Source organism: Ascaphus truei, chromosome 12 (assembly GCF_040206685.1).
Source record: "Ascaphus truei isolate aAscTru1 chromosome 12, aAscTru1.hap1, whole genome shotgun sequence".
NCBI classification, from domain to species: Eukaryota; Metazoa; Chordata; class Amphibia; order Anura; family Ascaphidae; genus Ascaphus; species Ascaphus truei.
In genome coordinates this window covers 16,598,990-16,619,877 of record NC_134494.1, presented here as the reverse complement: position 1 = coordinate 16,619,877, position 20,888 = coordinate 16,598,990, and the positions used below count along the sequence as shown (strand labels likewise).

General features: G+C 48.6%; 1 protein-coding gene across 1 annotated transcript in view; it reads right to left on the bottom strand.

The window, feature by feature from the left end:
• Positions 1 to 20,888, bottom strand: part of EPS8L2 (EPS8 signaling adaptor L2) — a 148,468-nt gene that overhangs the window by 12,277 nt on the left and 115,303 nt on the right. Inside the window, exons 10-20 of the mRNA XM_075566817.1 lie at positions 19,561 to 19,687; positions 14,666 to 14,754; positions 12,894 to 12,968; positions 12,015 to 12,163; positions 11,569 to 11,710; positions 10,717 to 10,805; positions 9,522 to 9,633; positions 9,281 to 9,412; positions 8,277 to 8,391; positions 5,121 to 5,298; positions 3,651 to 3,783 (exon numbers count right to left, since the gene is read on the bottom strand). Of these exons, the coding sequence (XP_075422932.1) occupies positions 3,651 to 3,783; positions 5,121 to 5,298; positions 8,277 to 8,391; positions 9,281 to 9,412; positions 9,522 to 9,633; positions 10,717 to 10,805; positions 11,569 to 11,710; positions 12,015 to 12,163; positions 12,894 to 12,968; positions 14,666 to 14,754; positions 19,561 to 19,687 (1,341 nt within the window). The remainder of the gene's footprint in view (positions 1 to 3,650; positions 3,784 to 5,120; positions 5,299 to 8,276; positions 8,392 to 9,280; positions 9,413 to 9,521; positions 9,634 to 10,716; positions 10,806 to 11,568; positions 11,711 to 12,014; positions 12,164 to 12,893; positions 12,969 to 14,665; positions 14,755 to 19,560; positions 19,688 to 20,888) is intronic.

Sequence of the window (20,888 nt, the reverse complement as noted above, 5' to 3'; positions counted from 1 at the left end):
ACAGATTCCCAACAAGCTCCGAGAAACTCAGAGCTTGTTGGGAATCTGTGTATTTTGTTAACTGTGTGCAGCTGGTCTCAGCTGCATTTGGGAGGGTAGTGCCCCCTCCCCCCCAAGGTTTAAACTTGCCCCACCCCACTTTCCAAGTTGGCAGGTCAGTTTCATTTTGCCAGGTTATGACAGATCCAATGTGATCATTCTTCCTGTAATTATACAGGTAAATAAGAATTTTAACCCAGGTGAGTGTTAGGACCTGCTACGGTCATGCCTTGTACGCGGCAGCAGGCTTAAGACGCTTTGGCCAAAGGGTTAAACTAAATGACCCTTTTTACAAGAGATATATAGGTATTGCACTGTATATTTTTGTCACAATGGAAGTAGCTTTGGGCATTTTTGTTTTTTGTTGGGCCCATACTATAGCCAGCCACTCTTTCTCGACCGTAGCATAAGCAGCCTCCCGATCTAATAACTTGCGGCTCAGGTGCACGAATGGGGTTTCAAACCCATCGGCCCCCACCTGACTCAACACTGCACCAATGCCAAAGTTAGAGGCATCAGTTTGGATCAGGAACCGCTTGTCATAGTCGGGAGCTGCTAGGATTGGAGCCCTTGCCAGGGCAGCCTTGGGAGCTGAGAAGGCCCACTCTCACTTCGGTGACCGGGAGCCTACTGTGCGAGGGAGCCTCTTTTTAGTCAAGTCAGTGAAGGGTCTGGCCAGGGTACTGCAATTTGGTACAAACTTGCGGTAGTACCCGGCGGTCCCCAGAAAGGCTAGCACTTGTTTCTTGGTCTTGGGAACTGGCCATCCATCCCACAATGGCTTCCACCTTGGCGGGCTCAGGTTTGAGTTCCTCCCCGCTGTGACGGGAGGGGGTAACCAGGCTACATAATATAGGTTTAGCCCTCCGGTTACCCCTGAAACTGTGGGGTCCCTGGTAGCTACATAAGCACCATAAGCCGGGGACCAGGGATAATACATAGAGAAAATAAAGTGACCCCTGCTTTTTTCTGTTTTCATGTTCCCCTGTCCCTAGGACTGTGAGATTTCTTGTGTGTCAGTTTTAGGGGGGATAGTTTGGTAGAGATGCAATTATTTTGTTTGCAGGAGTTTGGGGGCCGACTACTACCGGTACTCCTTTAATGCTCCCCGGTGAGCAGGCATGATTTGACGGTACGAGGGGTGAATTACACCGGGGCAACCCAGTGTCTCCCAGACTCCTGGATTTCGAGCCTAAATATCCCAAATCCATTTCCCTTATAAGTATAAGGTTACCCAAAGTGTATACTTTATTAAAGTGTATGTTATAATGTTTTCGACACTTGTTATAAGACTGTATACAGTCAGCTAGGGCATCAGCATAGACGCCGGCATGTCTGTATAGAGTCCGTAGTTCAAAGAGGAGACGGGATGGTGAGAGGTGTCGGGGTGCTAACTGGGCAGGGCGGAGTACTGAGTCCAGAGAACAGAGACCCCCTGTGGGGAGGACCCTCTGCTTTGCCAGACTCAGTGGAGCCTGCCCAGTAGGTGGCAATGGATTGACTGGGGGAAGCGGCAGAATGTCGGCGCGTTTCCCATTGGTCAATTCGTATGTCCCGCCCCCGGGGCAACCGGCTTGGCACGTCTCCTCCTCTGACGTCAGCCCAGAGACGAGCTCATGTTTCTATTGGCTGGCGGGGAGGAATTCCCACGCTCTGATTGGTCGCTCGTCCTTCCTCCATGCTGAACATAGATCAGCGGAGGGTATGTCAGGAGAAGCCCCAGTCAGAGAACCAGACGATTTGGTGGCTTGAGTCGATGAAGCTAGGGCAGGCTTTTCAAAGTTGCTCGGTCTGTCCGTACGGCATCCTGGAACGTCTGACTCTGCTCCGGCCCACTGGCCGTAGTCACACAGTCAGGGATGTCAGTCTCAGTCAAGGCACTCTCTGCTCGTCTTACCCAGTCAGCCTTCTCTGAAACGTCTACGACTGGAGGAGGTTCCAAGGCCTGGGAAGTGATGGGTTCAGGATTGGGACCCTGAACCACAGCTGATGTTGCGTCAGGATCCCGGCGACTCTGGCTCCGAGTCACCGCGGCTACAGCTACGGCATCGTCCTCCTCATAGCAGCATCGGAGTTGACGCAAGTCATTGCCCAACAGTACAGGGGCATCTAAGCCAAGCAGAATGCCGACATCGCGGATGCCTTGGCCCGCGCTCCGGTCCAGGAAGACACGGGCCACTTGGAGGAATTTGCTGCCCGCATCCGCCAGAGTCACCCTCATCCCCTCCGGGTAAAAGGTGCTCTGGTCCGACCATATCAGGCTGAACCAGAGTAACAGCAGCGCCGGAATCCAGCATACCGGTGGTAATCTGGTCCCCAATGATCACCGGTTGGAGATGCTTTATCCGTCCAAGGGACGAAGACCGACCGCGGCAACCTGGGATGCTGGTTCGGCTGGAACTGCAGGGTTGGTCGCTGCAATTGGCATCGGGAATGTAGGTGAGGGTGCTGCATCATCTGAGCTCTCCTATCCAGGCAATGGCCCGGGCTGCTGGGGTACATTGCCCAGCCCCTGAACCCTGGCCCAGAACTACTTCAGGGCTGGCCTGTGCCTCAGCTCTAACCACTGAGCGCTGCGCCTCATACGTTACCAGGTGAGCGATCTGCGTCTTGTTGCGGTTCCCAGTAGGTATTCCGCACTCCTCACACCGGAGTACGATCCGGTCCTTGGTCCAGGACGATATTTGGCTAGCATCCTTGTAGTCTTGCTTGTACGGTGACTAAGCTACAGGGACTGGTAGACGCAACTGGTTGCCATGGCGACGCAACACAGCCAGCTGAATCTCGGTAAGTAAACAGTTGCAGAGGCCTCACACGATCCCCTCTGCATTTAATTTAAATGCCCGGGGGAAGAGCACGGGGCCTCTGCAACGGCCCACGCCACCCCAGCAAAATCTCCCGCCCCCCCTGGGGGTCGCGCCCCTCACTTTGCCCACCGCTGGTTTAGGTCATTTTAGGCCGCGGCCAGGCAGGGAGCGAGCGCGCTGGCGCTCATGCGCGGTGATGTCACGCTCTCTGCTCGGCCGGGAGATCCGCGGGGCACGGCCATGACGTCACGGAGCTGGTTCGCCCTCATTGGTTGAACCGCTCACGTGACGCGCTTAAAGACGACAAATTCAAATTTGCTTGCTCGGCCAGCAGCTAAGCGCCGAGCAGGCGCTCGCTCACGCTGGCCACACATTGCCTCAATGTGTTTCATAGCGGCCAGCGTGCGCGCGCCCGCCCAGCGACACCCTGGCCGAGGCTTTAGTGTGTGTGTCATTGTCTCCTCCAATGGTAGGAGGGACACACTGGATAGTCCTTTATGTCTTCAGGTGGAGAGAGTAGATGGGTCATACTGTAGGTCCCTTCTGTTTGTCATTCACTTGTAGAAGGAACAAACTATAGTCGTCCTAGTCTACTTTTGAAGAATGGCAGAGACATAGAAGGACAGGCTGTAGCTCACTTCTGCCTCCGTCATATGTTTTTTGTTATTCTACAGTGGGATGGACAGACGCAACGACTCTCACGATGATATCACAGATTACCATGGGAGTTAATGGTTCAGCATATCACAATATGTCATGATAAAATGGCTCTAACAATGTAGGAATGGACACATTGCCGCTTACCTCTAACACAGATTTCTGTACAGCCATCTGGCTGTAGACCCGTGCCCCTTCCTCTCCGCATACTTTCTTCAGCTCTTCCTTATTTAGAGAGAAAAGTTGTGCCCCCGTCAGAATTCCCAGGTGTGTCGAAGTCCTAAAAAACAAGACATATTCTTCAGTACCTTATGGTCCCCTGGAGCTAAAAGAACATGCAGATGAATGGGAGGGTCTATGTACAAAAGTAAATTCCAGGTTACTAACGAGCTTATTTTATATCCGCTGAAGCGGCCGATTGTGCAGTCAGTGTGGAATTTCAACCGGAAACAGGCGAATCGGACGATTTGGTGGATATATAGAATAAGCCCCCGAAACTGCAATTATCACAGGGCGTCTCTTAGCGTCAGTGTATCAGGGTCTTTGCTCCTATTGTGCCCCCGTGCTCGTCAGCCTGTGATTTGGGGAGTGGGAATAAGAGGCTTTTGGGGGGAGTTATAGGGAGCGGTTCTACAGCGCAATAGGAGGAGTTATAGGGAGGTTATATGGAGCAATAGGAGGAGTTATAGGGAGCGGTTATATGGAGCAATAGGAGGAGTTATAGGGAGCGGTTATATGGAGCAATACGAGTTATAGGGAGAAGTTATATGGGGCAATAGAAGGAGTTATAGGGAGAGGTTATATGGGGCAATAGGAAGGGTTATAGGGAGCAGTTATATGGAGCAATAGGAGGAGTTATAGGGAGCGGTTATATGGTGCAATAGGAGGAGTTATAGGGAGAGGTTATATGGAGCAATAGGAGGAGTTATAGGGAGAGGTTATATGGAGCAATAGGAGGAGTTATAGGGAGCGGTTATATGGAGCAATAGGAGGAGTTATAGGGAGCGGTTATATGCAGCAATAGGAGGAGTTATAGGGAGGGGTTATATGCAGCAATAGGACAAGTTATAGGGAGAGGTTATATGGAGCAATAGGAGGAGTTATAGGGAGAGCGGTTATATGCAGCAATAGGAGGAGTTATAGGGAGAGCGGTTATATGCAGCAATAGGAGGAGTTATAGGGAGCGGTTATATAGAGCAATAGGAGGAGTTATAGGGAGAGCGGTTATATGCAGCAATAGGAGGAGTTATAGGGAGCGGTTATATGGAGCAATAGGACAAGTTCTAGGGAGAGGTTATATGGAGCAATAGGAGGAGTTATAGGGAGCGGTTTTATGGAGCAATAGGAGGAGTTATAGGGAGCGGTTATATGGAGCAATAGGACAAGTTATAGGGAGCGGTTATATGGAGCAATAGGAGGAGTTATAGGGAGCGGTTATATGGAGCAATAGGAGGAGTTATAGGGAGCGGTTATATGGAGCAATAGAAGGATGTATAGGAGTCATATGGAGCGGTTATATAAGTTGTGTCAGATTCTTACAAGCCCCTCTGGCAGTATGACCACTGGTACACCATACTTGTGCCCACTGTATGCTCTCGTTGCTCAGCTGGCACTTACACTTTGCTGAAGCCCTTGGCATCCAGCCAGGCTTTGACCTCCTCTGCATCTGACTGGAAGGTCAGCGGCACATGCACCTGCTGGGGCCTTTCCACCTTGTAGTTCCTCTGGGGCCCCTGCTTGTTTGTGATCTTCTTCAGAAGTTCGTCATTTACCTCGTCCATGTGGTTGATCAGCTCTATAGGAAGAAGAAAGGGTCAAGGGACCACACTTGCTACAGCTGTCTTTATATACAGCTAGCAGAAAGCACACAAATACTGCAGGGCTGATATCTATTATTATCCTTCTACATAAAGAGGAGGCATTACAGGAAGCGGTCATATTTAGAAATTGGTGTTATAGAGAGCAGTATGCAGCAATAGTTATAGGGAGCAGGTATATAGAGTAATGAGAGGAGGCCTAGGGATACATTATATGGAGCAATAGGAGGAGTTATAGGGAGAGGTTATATGGGGCAATAGGAGGAGTTATAGGGAGCGGTTATATGGTGCAATAGGAGGAGTTATAGGGAGGGGTTATATGGAGCAATAGGAGGAGTTATAGGGAGCGGTTATATGGGGCAATAGGAGGAGTTATAGGGAGCGGTTATATGGAGCAATAGGAGGAGTTATAGGGAGGGGTTATATGGAGCAATAGGAGGAGTTATAGGGAGAGGTTATATGGAGCAATAGGAGGAGTTCTAGGGAGCGGGTATATGGGGCAATAGGAGGAGTTATAGGGAGAGGTTATATGGGGCAATAGGAGGAGTTATAGGGAGAGGTTATATGGGGCAATAGGAGGAGTTATAGGGAGCGGTTATATGGAATAATAGGAGGAGTTATAGGGAGAGGTTATATGGGGCAATAGGAGGAGTTATAGGGAGAGGTTATATGGAGCAATAGGAGGAGTTATAGGGAGCGGTTATATGGAGCAATAGGAGGAGTTATAGGGAGCGGTTATATGGAATAATAGGAGGAGTTATAGGGAGAGGTTATATGGGGCAATAGGAGGAGTTATAGGGAGAGGTTATATGGAGCAATAGGAGGAGTTATAGGGAGCGGTTATATGGAGCAATAGGAGGAGTTATAGGGAGTGGTTATATGGAATAATAGGAGGAGTTATAGGGAGCGGTTATATGGAGCAATAGGAGGAGTTATAGGGAGCGGTTATATGGAGCAATAGGAGGAGTTATAGGGAGAGGTTATATGGAATAATAGGAGGAGTTATAGGGAGAGGTTATATGGAATAATAGGAGGAGTTATAGGGAGCGGTTATATGCAGCAATAGGAGGAGTTATAGGGAGAGGTTATATGGAGTAATAGGAGGAGTTATAGGGAGCAATAGGAGGAGTTATAGGGAGAGGTTATATGCAGCAATAGGAGGAGTTATAGGGAGGGGTTATATGGGGCAATAGGAGGAGTTATAGGGAGAGGTTATATGGGGCAATAGGAGGGGTTATAGGGAGCGGTTATATGGAGCAATAGGAGGAGTTATAGGGAGAGGTTATATGCAGCAATAGGAGGAGTTATAGGGAGGGGTTATATGGGGCAATAGGAGGAGTTATAGGGAGAGGTTATATGGGGCAATAGGAGGAGTTATAGGGAGCGGTTATATGGAGCAATAGGAGGAGTTATAGGGAGCGGTTATATGGAGCAATAGGAGGAGTTATAGGGAGCGGTTATATGGAGCAATAGGAGGAGTTATAGGGAGCGGTTATATGGGGCAATAGGAGGAGTTATAGGGAGTGGTTATATGGAGCAATAGGAGGAGTTATAAGGGGTTATATGGAGCAATAGGAGGAGTTATAGGGAGAGGTTATATGCAGCAATAGGAGGAGTTATAGGGAGAGGTTATATGGAGCAATAGGAGGAGTTATAGGGAGAGGTTATATGGAGCAATAGGAGGAGTTATAGGGAGAGGTTATATGGGGCAATAGGAGGAGTTATAGGGAGCGGTTATATGGGGCAATAGGAGGGGTTATAGGGAGAGGTTATATGGGGTTATAGGGATGGGTTATAGGGAGAGGTTATAGGGAGAGGTTATATGGGGTTATAGGGATGGGTTATAGGGAGAGGTTATATGGGGTTATAGGAGGAGTTATAGGGAGCGGTTATATGGAGCAATAGGAGGAGTTATAGGGAGCGGTTATATGCAGCAATAGGAGGAGTTATAGGGAGAGGTTATATGGAGTAATAGGAGGAGTTATAGGGAGCGGTTATATGGAGCAATAGGAGGAGTTATAGGGAGAGGTTATATGCAGCAATAGGAGGAGTTATAGGGAGGGGTTATATGGGGCAATAGGAGGAGTTATAGGGAGAGGTTATATGGGGCAATAGGAGGGGTTATAGGGAGCGGTTATATGGAGCAATAGGAGGAGTTATAGGGAGAGGTTATATGCAGCAATAGGAGGAGTTATAGGGAGGGGTTATATGGGGCAATAGGAGGAGTTATAGGGAGAGGTTATATGGGGCAATAGGAGGAGTTATAGGGAGCGGTTATATGGAGCAATAGGAGGAGTTATAGGGAGCGGTTATATGGAGCAATAGGAGGAGTTATAGGGAGCGGTTATATGGAGCAATAGGAGGAGTTATAGGGAGCCGTTATATGGGGCAATAGGAGGAGTTATAGGGAGTGGTTATATGGAGCAATAGGAGGAGTTATAAGGGGTTATATGGAGCAATAGGAGGAGTTATAGGGAGAGGTTATATGCAGCAATAGGAGGAGTTATAGGGAGAGGTTATATGGAGCAATAGGAGGAGTTATAGGGAGAGGTTATATGGAGCAATAGGAGGAGTTATAGGGAGAGGTTATATGGGGCAATAGGAGGAGTTATAGGGAGCGGTTATATGGGGCAATAGGAGGGGTTATAGGGAGAGGTTATATGGGGTTATAGGGATGGGTTATAGGGAGAGGTTATAGGGAGAGGTGATATGGGGTTATAGGGATGGGTTATAGGGAGAGGTTATATGGGGTTATAGGGAGGGGTTATAGGGAGGGGTTATATGGGGTTATAGGGATGGGTTATAGGGAGAGGTTATATGGGGTTATATGGAGGGGTTATAGGGAGGGGTTATAGGGAGGGGTTATATGGGGTTATAGGGAGGGGTTATAGGGAGAGGTATATGGGGTAATAGGAGGGGTATATGGGCCCTGTACACATCCCACATGGTGACTTACGCTCTTTGGTATTCTGATTGGTTGTCCATCCTGCCATCTCGCTTGCCCACTTGTCACCGGCGTAGCTGCTGGGAAGCTTGTGTACAGGGCTAACGGGACCTCGGGGACTTCTGGGCTACAGGAAAAACAGGACAGGTCCTACATTAACACGTTCACTGGGAAATACTGCAGGAAATGTTCTCTTTTGGAGAAATGTTTGTGGGAAACGATATTTTGTTGGTGCCATTGTGAACATTGTAAGTGGGGGGTGCAAATACCACGAGCCTTAGCTCCACTCTGCCTCTGGGTCACCCTGAGGTGGGCGGGGTAGGCAGAGGTCCTTCTCTCGTTGTCACTGTGCCACCCTGCTTTGAGAGTAGACTGAATGGGCTATAGGTCACTTTTGAACTAGTGTCACCCTAAGACAGTGCGGTACAGGTCACCCTAAGACAGTGCGGTACAGGTCACCCTAAGACAGTGCGGTACAGGTCACCCTAAGACAGTGCGGTACAGGTCACCCTAAGACAGTGCGGTACAGGTCACCCTAAGACAGTGCGGTACAGGTCACCCTAAGACAGTGCGGTACAGGTCACCCTAAGACAGTGCGGTACAGGTCACCCTAAGGCAGTGCGGTACAGGTCACCCTAAGACAGTGCGGTACAGGTCACCCTAAGACAGTGCGGTACAGGTCACCCTAAGACAGTGCGGTACAGGTCACCCTAAGGCAGTGCGGTACAGGTCACCCTAAGACAGTGCGGTACAGGTCACCCTAAGGCAGTGCGGTACAGGTCACCCTAAGGCAGTGCGGTACAGGTCACCCTAAGACAGTGCGGTACAGGTCCTTTTTGTCTGTGTGTCATTGTTTCATCCAATGGTTGGAGGGAACACTGGATGGTCCCTTCAGTCTCTCTTTGTCACCCAGAGATGAGTAGATGCATCACAGTGGGTTCCTGTGCCACCCTACAAAGGCCATAGGGGTATTCTATCTGTGTTACATAGTCAGCCAAGTCTCTGTGTCACAATACCATGTTGTAGAGTCCGTCTGGCTGGCTGTTCAAATCCTCCGCTGATACTACATCCAGGACGTTAAATGGGACGTAACCCTCCTGCCCGCTCCTGTTCCTTAGCTTCCACCACTGCTTATTTTCCTCCACCACCTTCAGGAAAACGACAGCCAATCACAATCCACCCATTAACACAGGAGCTATCATGGCTAATGTCACAAGGCCTCCCCACCCCTGGACATATTACATCCCAGTTCTTTACCTCCAGGACCTCGCCTTTCAGCACCGACAGCTCATTAGCACTCCGAGCGGTGCAATCGTAAAGGATTTTGGCGTATCTCTTCGGCAGTCCTGGTACCGGAGCCTCGTATTTCCTTATAGGAGAAAGAAGCAGTAAGACATTGTTTAACAGTGTCATTGTTTGGAGAGATCTCTAATGCTAAGGACCCGCAGCAGTCGGCGGCGAGCGCGGCCGTGCGTGCGCAGGCCACCAGCCCCTTTACTCCTGTCTGGAGGTCCCCGCTGGCTCCTTCCGACGTGGCTGACTGCGTGCTGTGACGCGTCAGCCGGACGGTGCTGCAAGCTTCTGGTGAACAGAAGTGCTGACGCGTCTCGTGGTGCACGAGTCAGCCAATGAGGAGGGAAGGAGGGGAGCTACGGGAGGGAGGCGTGTGTGTGCAATCTATCCCTCTCCTCCCGGACCCACAACCCCCCCTCCTGCGGACCCACAACCTCTGCATCTTCACCATTAACCTCCCCCACCCCTCCCCAGGTTCAATGGCCGCACCCCCCTCCCCCACGACCCGTTTTGGCCATGCCCCCCCGTGCCGGAAAAAGTCAACTGCAGGCCGCAGATCGCGGCGCAGTGACTTGCACGCGCCGCCGGGAAGCAGGGCGGCCATGCGGGCGCGTGCAGCGGGGCCTCGGCCTAAAGGGTGACACAGGCAGAAGGGACACTTAGGATAATGGGGTGTATTTACATAAGAAACCTTCCGCCGTTGGAAGACACATTAAGACCCATTGACTTGAAGGGGCATAAATTGTATTGTGGCAGCAGAAGGTATCGTATGGAATAGCACGGCTTACTAAATATAAATATATAGAAAGATAGGTAGTTAGTTAGACTGAGAGACGGACAGATCTAGATAGACAGACGTAAAAGACTGACAGTCAGAGAGACATGCAAATGTAGATATTCAGAAATAGATAGACAGAAAGACAAACCAAGATATACATATAATGGGATCAGGGAACATTTATCAGACGGCAAGTATATAATAAAAGCAGATAATAGGGACAGCTGTCCAGCATAAGACATATAAAGGGGATCTGATAAGGGGTATCAGCAGGATCCCGCGTAACTGCAATACTGTGCAAATCAAGGCAGTGGTCGAGCTCCGATACCCTTCTTTATGGGATTTATAGTGAATCCCAGTCATAGGATCTCCAGTACCCACCTATTGATCTTGGGACTAACACTCTGCTCTGAGGACTGGCTTCTTTTGATTGAGGATGACTTGTAAGGGTTCTCTTTAGGCACAGAAAGCTGGAAAAGAGACACATACACGGGATCAGATTAAAAAAAAAACATTGGAGGTCTTCAAAAACTGATGATATCAGCCTCTTCCCTACACCAAGCAATCACGTGGTTGAGAACCAGAAGACTGGTGGCACTCAGGGTACCAAAGGATTAATATTGCAGTATATTCATTTTCAGGGGTGGGTTATTATTTATCAACCAGACTAGAAATGTAACCTTATATCTCAACGTTTGGCTGCAGATCAAGTTGCCAGAAGTCAGAGCCATGTAAAGTTGATGCTGCTTTGAAACGTTAGAAATATGTAACAAGGTCCCACTTGAGGTGACACAGTTGCATTCTCAAATATAAATCTTTGACCCATTAAACTCGTGACTGTCTTTAGGTCGCGTTGGTCCTATGTGTGTTTGTATTTAAATCCCTTTCACAGCCAGAGGGGGACTGCAACGCCGATGATGCCGTTCCAGAATGGGAAATGCCATTATGGTTCTAGAACTGCATCACACATCTGAAGAAAGGCTTTTTCTGATGTGCTATGAATCTTCACTAAGGACTTCCTGGATCTGTTCTTTTATATTAAGAACTTTTTCTGTGAAACCTGTATGGATATTTAAAAGTGCTCTATATAGTCACGACTAGCTGGATTTTCAGTATTAGTGCGATTATTTTGTTTTCAACAACAATTGTCTAATTGTGGAACATTAATACATGTGTCAAAATATTTCTCTTCTTTTCCAGAAACGGAGAATTCTGCCCAACATGCCCTCTCACCTCTTCCTGCGGTTTTGAGACTGGTGGGTGTCCCAAGTCTAGCTCCCAGGGTGCTCCCTGGAAGATGTCCAAGGGGGCTGACCAGCCGCTGTGAAATTTCGGGATGTACTGTGGTACCAGCGGCTCTCTTGGCCATTCCAATCTGCAACACATACAACAGCGTGAAGCCGTGTCTTGGCTGGTGATACTCTAATCACTTTACTGTCCGTCACTGTCTCCTATCCTAGTCCTTCACTCTCGGCCCCCATGACTCTTAATACTTTGATTGTCCCCCATCTCTTTCCATCTGTCACTATCTCCGTTGCTCCTACTCAATGTGATTGTCACATATGATCCTTCACACCATTACTGTCTCCTCTCTGCCTATGTCCCCAATGCTCCTCCTGTTGCCCTGAGACATTTGGATATGGAGGAGTATGCCCCATGATTCCAGCCTCCAATCTCACCTGGATTTGGTCCATGCGTCTCCCAGCATCTCCCACAGTAACATCTCTTTAGGAGTAAGGTGTCCCCTCAAGAAATCAGTGGTATCTTTGGACAGCAGAGGACTGATGACTGTCCTGGCCAATTCTGGACCTCCTGTGCTCTGAACTATCTACAGGGAACAGCACAAAGACACACAAAAAGATCAGTAAGCATGCTCCCCCCATCCCTTACACATCATAACCTTTTTGCAACTTGCTTTAGTTTTCACCATCCAGAGCCAGCAACCAAACTTAAGATGAGGAATTCACATGGGTAAAACTAGTGCCCTTGCGTTGATAAATTCCATTACCCAGGCTTGGATGTACAAGTTACTTAACTCCTTCCCTGCTAGAGGGGGCAGCAAAGTATTGATGTATGATAGAACTTTGCAGCGCTATATATACAATATATATATATATATATATATATATATATATATTACTTTTTCTACCTATCTATCTGTGTGTGTGTGTGTGTGTGTGTGTGTATGTATTATATATTATTTTTAATAACATGTTAAACGTTTTAATAACTTTTATAGGCAGTAGTGTTAATAAATGAAGATATTGTTTGATCCATTTGCAACTGGAATATATGTATATATTAATTTTTCTATAGTTACTACGAATTATATTTCACATGAGATGGTTATTAGCTTATTTTTGGTAGCAGGACTTTGTTGGCAACAAATCGAATTAATAAATTATTATTTTTCGTAGATTCTCTTTTTGGAAATGTATTTTTCTCAGATATTATATAGTATTTTGGAACGGAATAATGACAATATATATATATTTTTAATTTTATTATTATAGAAGTTGTATACAATGTTAAAAAGGGGATAATTCAGCGGTATTTACCAGCTCCAAAGGCCCGAAGAGAAAGTGGATCAGCTCTGCAGAACTGGGACTTTGAATGTGCCTTCTTAACTTGGCCTGAAAAGATAAATGGGGGGGTGGGGGGGGGGGGGGAATGAGAGAAAGAAATAAGCAAAAAGAGAGAGAATGCGTAAAGATAGCAAAGGAGAGGAGGGGAGAAAGAAAGACGGACAGACTGAGGGATAGAGAGAGAGAGAGTAAGAACGAAAGCCAAGTAGGGAGGAGGTCGTAAAATGGAAGGAAGAAAAAGGTGAGGATAGAGAGAAAACAAGAAATAAAAATATAGCTTAGAAAGAAAGAGAGGCATTGGAGTGAACGAATACAGGTCATCTTACAAAGCTAATGATTTCAATCAAAGGGTGATTGTAAGCTCTTCAGGGCAGGGACTCCCCTTTGTATTATTTTATGTCTGCAGCGCTTATTCCCACTGTGTTATAATATTATGTCACGTGTATTGTAGAGCGCTGTGTAGCTGGATGGCGCTATATAAATAAAGATATTCATACATATATAAAAATGTGAGACTACATAAAAACATAACAGCGTTATGTAACTAATGGTTGGTGAACCAATACTTTGTTTAAACAAAGAAGTTATGTGTGAAAAATGGCAAGAAGCGAGTGAGGGAATGAATAAAAGAATGGTTCAGCTGGCAAACAAATTAGTGAATTAAAAATGTCACAGAGTTGTGTAATGTAGGGATAAATGAATGAGTGAAAGAAAAAAGGTGAATGAATAAGTACATGATCAATTGAATTGCCTAATTAATTAGAGAATAAATCCGGTTGACTGATGAATGACTATGTGAGTGATTGAGTATGTGAGTGAATGCGTATGTGAGCGAATGCGTATGTGAGCGTATGTGAATAAATGCGTATGTGAGTGAATGCGTGAGTGAATGAATGCGTGAGTGAGTGAATGCATGAGTGAATGCGTGAGTGAGTGAATGCGTATGTGAGTGAATGAATTCGTATGTGAGTGAATTAATGCGTAAGTGAGTGAATTAATGCGTAAGTGAGTGAATGAATGCGTATGAGAGTGAATGAATGTGTATGTCAATGGATGTGTACGTGAACGAATGCGTATGTGAACGAATGCGTATGTGAGTGAATGAATGAGTATGTGAGTGAATGAATGAGTATGTGAGTGAATAAATGAGTATGTGAGTGAATGAATGAGTATGTGAATGAATGAGTATGTGAATGAATGAGTATGTAAATGAATGCGTATGTGAGTGAATGTGTATGTGAGTGAATGAATGAGTATGTGAGTGAATGAATGAGTATGTGAATGAATGAACGAGTATGTGAATGAATGAGTATGTGAATGAATGTGTACGTGAGTGAATGAATAAGTATGTCAATGAACGGATGAGTATGTGAACGGATGAGTATGTGAACGGACGAGTATGTGAACGGATGAGTATGTGAATGAAATGAGCGAAATAGTAAGTAAATGAATTAGATAATGGCACTAAGCAGTATTGTGCCATAAGACAGCGGTGCGCAAAGTGGGGGGCGCTAGATTGTCTGGGGGGAAAGGGGGGGGGGGTTTTACACAGGCCCCCACGCTTCCCGAAGGCATTTAAAATAAATGCCGGGGATCGCCCTCTGATGGCACAAGGATATATAACCTGCCATTCCCAGGGTGTCACCAAAATCCATGGCTCCAGGATGGGGCTATATCACAGAATCACACATATGACCCCTGTCAAGATATGAAGAGTCTGGGAGATACACCGAGTCGGATCCTACCAGGAGGTTAAAGGCCAGCTTGATCTTCTGATAGCAGTCTATGAACTCTTCCTCTGTGGGCGGCTTTGACCGTAACGTTAGGACACCCTCTGTGATGGGGAAAACCAGGATCTGTCGTTAAACGCCTTGTTTGGACATTAAAGGCACATACTGTACATCAAGGGTCACAAATGGGATTTACACTGCTAGGTGGACACTACGATAGTCAACTATATCTCATGTAAGGGCAGGCGTTATAGGGAGAGGTTAGGGGAGGCGTTATAGGGAGAGGTTATAGAAGAAGTTAGGGGAGAAGTTATAGGGAGAGGTTATAGGAGCAGTTACCGGAAGAGTTATAGGGAAAGGTTATAGGAGGAGTTAGGGGAGGAGTTATAGGGAGAGATTATAGGAGCAGTTAGGGGAGGAGTTATAGGGAGAGGTTATAGGAGCAATTAGAGGAGGAGTTATAGGGAGAGGTTATAGGAGCAGTTAGGGGAGGAGTTATAGGGAGAGGTTATAGGAGCAGTTGGGGGAGGAGTTATAGGAGCAGTTGGGGAGGAGTTATAGGCAGAGGTTATAGGAGCAGTTGGGGGAGGAGTTATAGGGAGAGGTTATAGAAGCAGTTAGGGGAGGAGTTATAGGGAGAGATTATAGGAGCAGTTACCGGAGGAGTTATAGGGAAAGGTTATAGGAGCAGTTAGAGGAGGAGTTATAGGGAGAGGTTATAAGAGCAATTAGAGGAGTTATAGGGAGCGGTTATAGGAGCAGTTAGAGGAAGAGTTATAGGGAGAGGTTATAAGAGCAATTAGAGGAGTTATAGGGAGCGGTTATAGGAACAGTTAGGGGAGGAGTTATAGTTAGAGGGTATAGAAGCAGTTATAGGGAGAGGTTATAGGAGCAGTTAGGAGAGGAGTTATAGGAGCAGTTGGGGGAGGAGTTATAGGCAGAGGTTATAGGAGCAGTTGGGGGAGGAGTTATAGGGAGAGGTTATAGAAGCAGTTAGGGGAGGAGTTATAGGGAGAGTTTATAGGAGCAGTTAGGAGAGGTGTTATAGGGAGAGATTATAGGAGCAGTTACCGGAGGAGTTATAGGGAAAGGTTATAGGAGCAGTTAGAGGAGGAGTTATAGGGAGAGGTTATAAGAGCAATTAGAGGAGTTATAGGGAGCGGTTATAGGAACAGTTAGGGGAGGAGTTATAGGGAGAGGGTATAGAAGCAGTTATAGGGAGAGGTTATAGGAGCAGTTAGGAGAGGAGTTAGAGGTTAGAGGTTATAGAAGCAGTTAGGGCAGGAGTTATAGAAGCAGTTAGGGGAGGAGTTATAGGTAGAGGTTATAGGAGCAGTTAGGGGAGGAGTTATAGGTAGAGGTTATAGGAACAGTTAGGGGAGGAGTTATAGGAGCAGTTAGAGGAGGAGTTATAGGTAGAGGTTATAGGAGCAGGTAGGGGAGGACTTATAGGGAAAGGTTGTAGGAGCAATTAGAGGAGGTTTTAGGAAGTGGTTAGAGGAGGACGTAAACGCCGTGGTTATAGGACCAGTTAGAAGAGGAATTATAGGAGAAGATAGTACAGGTGTTATAGGAAACGGTCGAAGGAGCAGTTAGGGGAGGCGTTGTAGGGAGTGGTTATAAGAGGAGTTAGAGAAGGAGTTAAAGGGAGTGATTATAGGAGCACTTATGGGAGAAGTTATAGGAGCTGTTGAGGGAGGAATTATAGGGAGTGGTTTTAGAAGCAGTTAGGGAAGGCGTTATAGGGATCAGTTATGGGGGAAATTGCTTTGAACTGTATTATAACAAGATATATAACAGTTTGCTTCTGTATATCTGTAATAGGGAAGTTATCCCTGTTCAGGAAATATGCCTCTAATCCAGCAGTGTGGTGGTTAACTGCTGGTAGTCAATTAACAAACACCACCTGCCTGATTAGGTTCCTTAGAAAAACCTCCCTTTGAGACAGGAAGGGAGATTGTACCTGACTCTCACAACTCGTGAGACTGACATGGGGACAGACGTCTTGAGCCTGCCAGAAGAAACAGCAGTGCTGCTTTCAAGACAGAGGGGAAACTTCTAAACCTGAATGCTGACAAACCCTGAGGAAAAGGTAGCAACCCAGGAACAGAGAAGATTTTCCCTCCAACTACAAGGAACAGATAAGACTTTCCTTTATAAGACTTTTTATATCTGCTCATTTCATGATATATGTTTGGGGGCTGGGAGACATGCTTATCTAAAGGGAGTTGTGGACTGCATAGTTTTCCCTAGAAATACTCCCAAGTGAATAGAAGCTTTGTTTGACCCCTTGTTTGGATGGTTTCCTGATGTTAAGGAAACAGGCGCAATAAAAGCCTTATTTAATTTCACCATAACAAGTCTCCCTTGCATACCTCTGTGAGCGTCCGCCTGCAATATCCCTTTTATTTGAGTCAATTATTTTCCTTCAAGGATGTAGGCCTGCTGACAGAATGAATGAGGCCTAAGACTCCGGGCACTATCTGGGCCCAGGGGAGAGACGCTGGTGGTGGTGTCTTTGAGCGGGGGGGAATTTCCGGGGGCTGTTTGTTGAGCATGGGGGTGGGAGGGGGGGGTAAAGGTGATCGTGGAACCCAGTGTTGCTTCTGCAGGAGGAACCCTGGAAGTTACAGTTGGCGTGGTCCCCTCTGCCTCCCGATCGCCCACCCTCCTGTCAGTGTCCCTGCACGGACGACCATCTATCTTAATATATAAAATCGAAAGGTTAGTGCTATCTGCGGTGAATCTGATTGGTCCTCAGCCTCTGGCTCTGACGTCACCCAACTGCCACTTTCTTCTCTCTCTCTCATCACACTCCCCTCCCTCCCCGGCGCTCACTCCCCTCCCTCCCCGGCGCTCACTTCCCTCCCTGCCCGGCGCTCACTTCCCTCCCTCCCCGGCGGGGGAACAGGTAGTGGGAAGGCAGCCTCGCCGAGTGGCTAACATGGCGGCGCCCGGAAGGACCCCCTTCCTCCTGCAGTTGCCTCGCAGCACCGAGAGCCTACGATGGCGGCGCCCGGAAGGACTCACCTCCCTCCCCGGCGCTCACTTCCCTCCCTCCCCGGCGCTCACTTCCCTCCCTCCCCGGTGGGGGGACAGGCAGTGGGCATGCAGCTTTCGGAAGGACCCCCGCTCCCCGGCGCTCAACCACTTCCCCCCACCGCACAGAGCACGCTCTCTACGGCTCACCCCCCACCCCCACACGCCGCTACCCCGGTCAACATCCCCGAGGAGCAGGAGGAGGGAGGCAGGGAGTTCCTTTGTGCCACCGGGAGTCGCCGGAGGCCACAAGGGGAGAGAGAACCACTGGCAGGCCGAGGAGAAAACACATGCTGCCAGGTGAGGAAATGCAGGGGGAGGAATCCATGCCTTTGACGCCCCCTGCCTTTGATGCCCCCCCCTGCCTTTGACGCCCTCCCTGCCTTTGACCCCCCCCCTGGCTTTCACCCCCCCCCGCCTTTTACCCCCCCCCCCGCCTTTCACCCCCCCCCCCCCCGCCTTTCACCCCCCCCGCCTTTCACCCCCACCCCCCGCCTTTCACCCCCACCCCCCCCGCCTTTCACCCCCCCCGCCTTTCACCCCCCCCACCTTTCACCCCCCCCCCGCCTTTCACCCCCCCCGCCTTTCACTCCCCCCAGCCTTTCACCCCCCCTGCCCCTCCCTGCCTTTCACCACCCCCTCCCTGCCTTTCACGCCCCCCCCGCCTTTCACCCCCCCCGCCTTTCACCCCCCCCTGCCTTTCACCCCCCCAGCCTTTCACCCCCCCTGCCCCTCCCTGCCTTTCACCACCCCCTCCCTGCCTTTCACGCCCCCCGTCCCCTTCCTGCCTCCGGGCAACGCCGGGTATATCAGCTAGTATATATATAAGACTGAAATAATGTTTGGATGTGTGTTTGCACACCTCACCTCATTGGCCTGCGGGGTGGGCTGACGTCACGGCCACGCCTACGCAGGCCGTGACAGTCACACCGCCCTCACAGCGTGTGCCCCTCTTGGCCTCACAGTCCATTTTGTGACTGCCAGACCGCACACTTACTCCTACTCCTGCCAGGACCCCACACTCACCGCTACTACACAGCCTCCCTCACTGTCTCCCCCTTCCCCCTGTGCCGCCATCCTCCCGCTCACACCACCACCCCACTACACACACACGCGCCTCACCGCACACACGCCGTCGTCCTCCCGCCTCCCTTCAGCTGCGCCTGCCAGGGGCGCCGCTGCTCGCCTCACTGTCCCCGCGCCGCCGTCCTCCTGCCTCCCTTCATCTGCGGCGTCCACTGCCGCCTCACCGCACCTCACAGCCCCCGCGCCGCCATCCTCCCCCCTCCCTACAGCTATGGCTGTCACGGCCGCCTCACCGCGCCACTCTGTAACCCACCCTGTCACCCACCCACCCAGTCACTCAGTCACCCACTCAGTCACCCACCCAGTCACTCACCCACCCAGTCACTCAAGTCACTCACCCACCCACCAAGTCACTCACCCACCCACCCAGTCACTCAGTCACCCACTAAAGTCACTCACTCACCCACTACCCCACCCACCCAGTCACTAACCCACACATTGAGCTCTGAAGGGGGGGGGATTGGACATGTGAAGGGGGTGGGGGGGAAGGAGGTGTGAAGGAGGGGGAAGGGACGAAACTGTGAACGTGGGGGAACCCAGCTGTTAACACGGGGGCCGCATTCATGTGCAAGGGGGTCCTGATTGCTGTCAACGGGGGAGAAAGGGGAAGGGGGGGAGAGAGGGCAATGGAAAGAGAGAGAGGGCAATGGAGAGAGGGATGGCAATGGGGGGAGAGAGAGAGCAGAGAGGGGGAGCGGAGAGAGAGGGGGAGTGGGAAAATTCAATGCCGGGCAACGCCGGGTATATCAGCTAGTAGGATATAAAGTCTACTGGTGGATGGTTACCTGCTGGTGCTTTCTTTTTACTCTTCTTGGCTTTCTTCCGCTGGTTGAGTTGTCTGAAAGCCTGAGCTGCTTTCTGCAGTTTGGCCACAAAAAACTCTATGTCATCCAACGTGCAGTTCAGGGCTTGCTGCAATAATGAGACAGAAGACAAGGGCCTCAGGTAGGACACATTTAGTAAGCACACATTTTAACCCCTTGCTGCCAAGGGGGCCAGCAACACATTGCTTTGTAATTGTATTTAATGAGCAGAAATATCTGGACCTTCCGGCCGCAAAGGGGCGACGGGTGCTGGCTTGAAACGCCGGCATCTGATGCTCTTTCAATGGGTCCGTCTCTCTTAGGACCAAACCGTATTAATGGCAGTAACATGTTTAAGGTGTCACATCTGGGTGATTGATGCTTTCCCCCCAATCTGACACCTATAAGTGTTTTTAAATCATGTATTAAAGTTACTTGGTAAACACGGTGAGCTGAGACCTGGGAGGGGTTTCATTTCCTCTGGCTGCTCCCTTTTGTCTGATATCACTGTGCGTTCAACAAGAGTTTGCACAGGCAGAGCCCCTTATCTTTATTGACTCTCATAAGGCCAGGATGGAAAAGGATAAAGAAATAGATTTCTCCCCTCATTTAAAGGTCCCCCGAGAAATTAACTTTGCAATTCATTTCCCAAAAAAATGAAAACCGTCAAATATGTTTCTAGTAGTAAGATTAGACTTATTTAGGGAAACAAATTAGATTGTTAAATTCTTGCAAGATAGTTTGTTTTTTTTGTCTGGCTATGTGCGATTACAACAAAAGACAAAAATACCCAATGCTACATCCAATGTGACACAATACATAGATAAATACTTCAATGTTAGTATCTCATGAGTAAGGGCCATTTAGTTAAACCCTTGCTTGTTGGGATTGTGTGTTCGTTATGTGGGATTACACCTTTAACACCACTACACAAATTCACTAAGACTCACAGGGACAAATGTAGAGACAATGACGCACTCAAAATATGTACACATACAGTATCAACACACTAATACATGCACACATATAGACACATGCACTCAGAGTTCTACAATGACACACACAGACCCACACATGCTTATATACTGCTAAAGGTGTGAGCCTGTGTTTTCTTTGCCTATATTGGGGCCACACCATTTGAGAAACAGAGATGACAGTAGGATGCAAGCAAAGGCAGGCTGCACCAATTACAGGAGCCACGGAGTCTCACCTTGCCAGGTGAACACAGTGGGAAATATTTGAGCAGACAAGATTAACACAGCTCTGCTCTGTTATATTGGTGCACACTTTGATTTATCTCACTATACCAG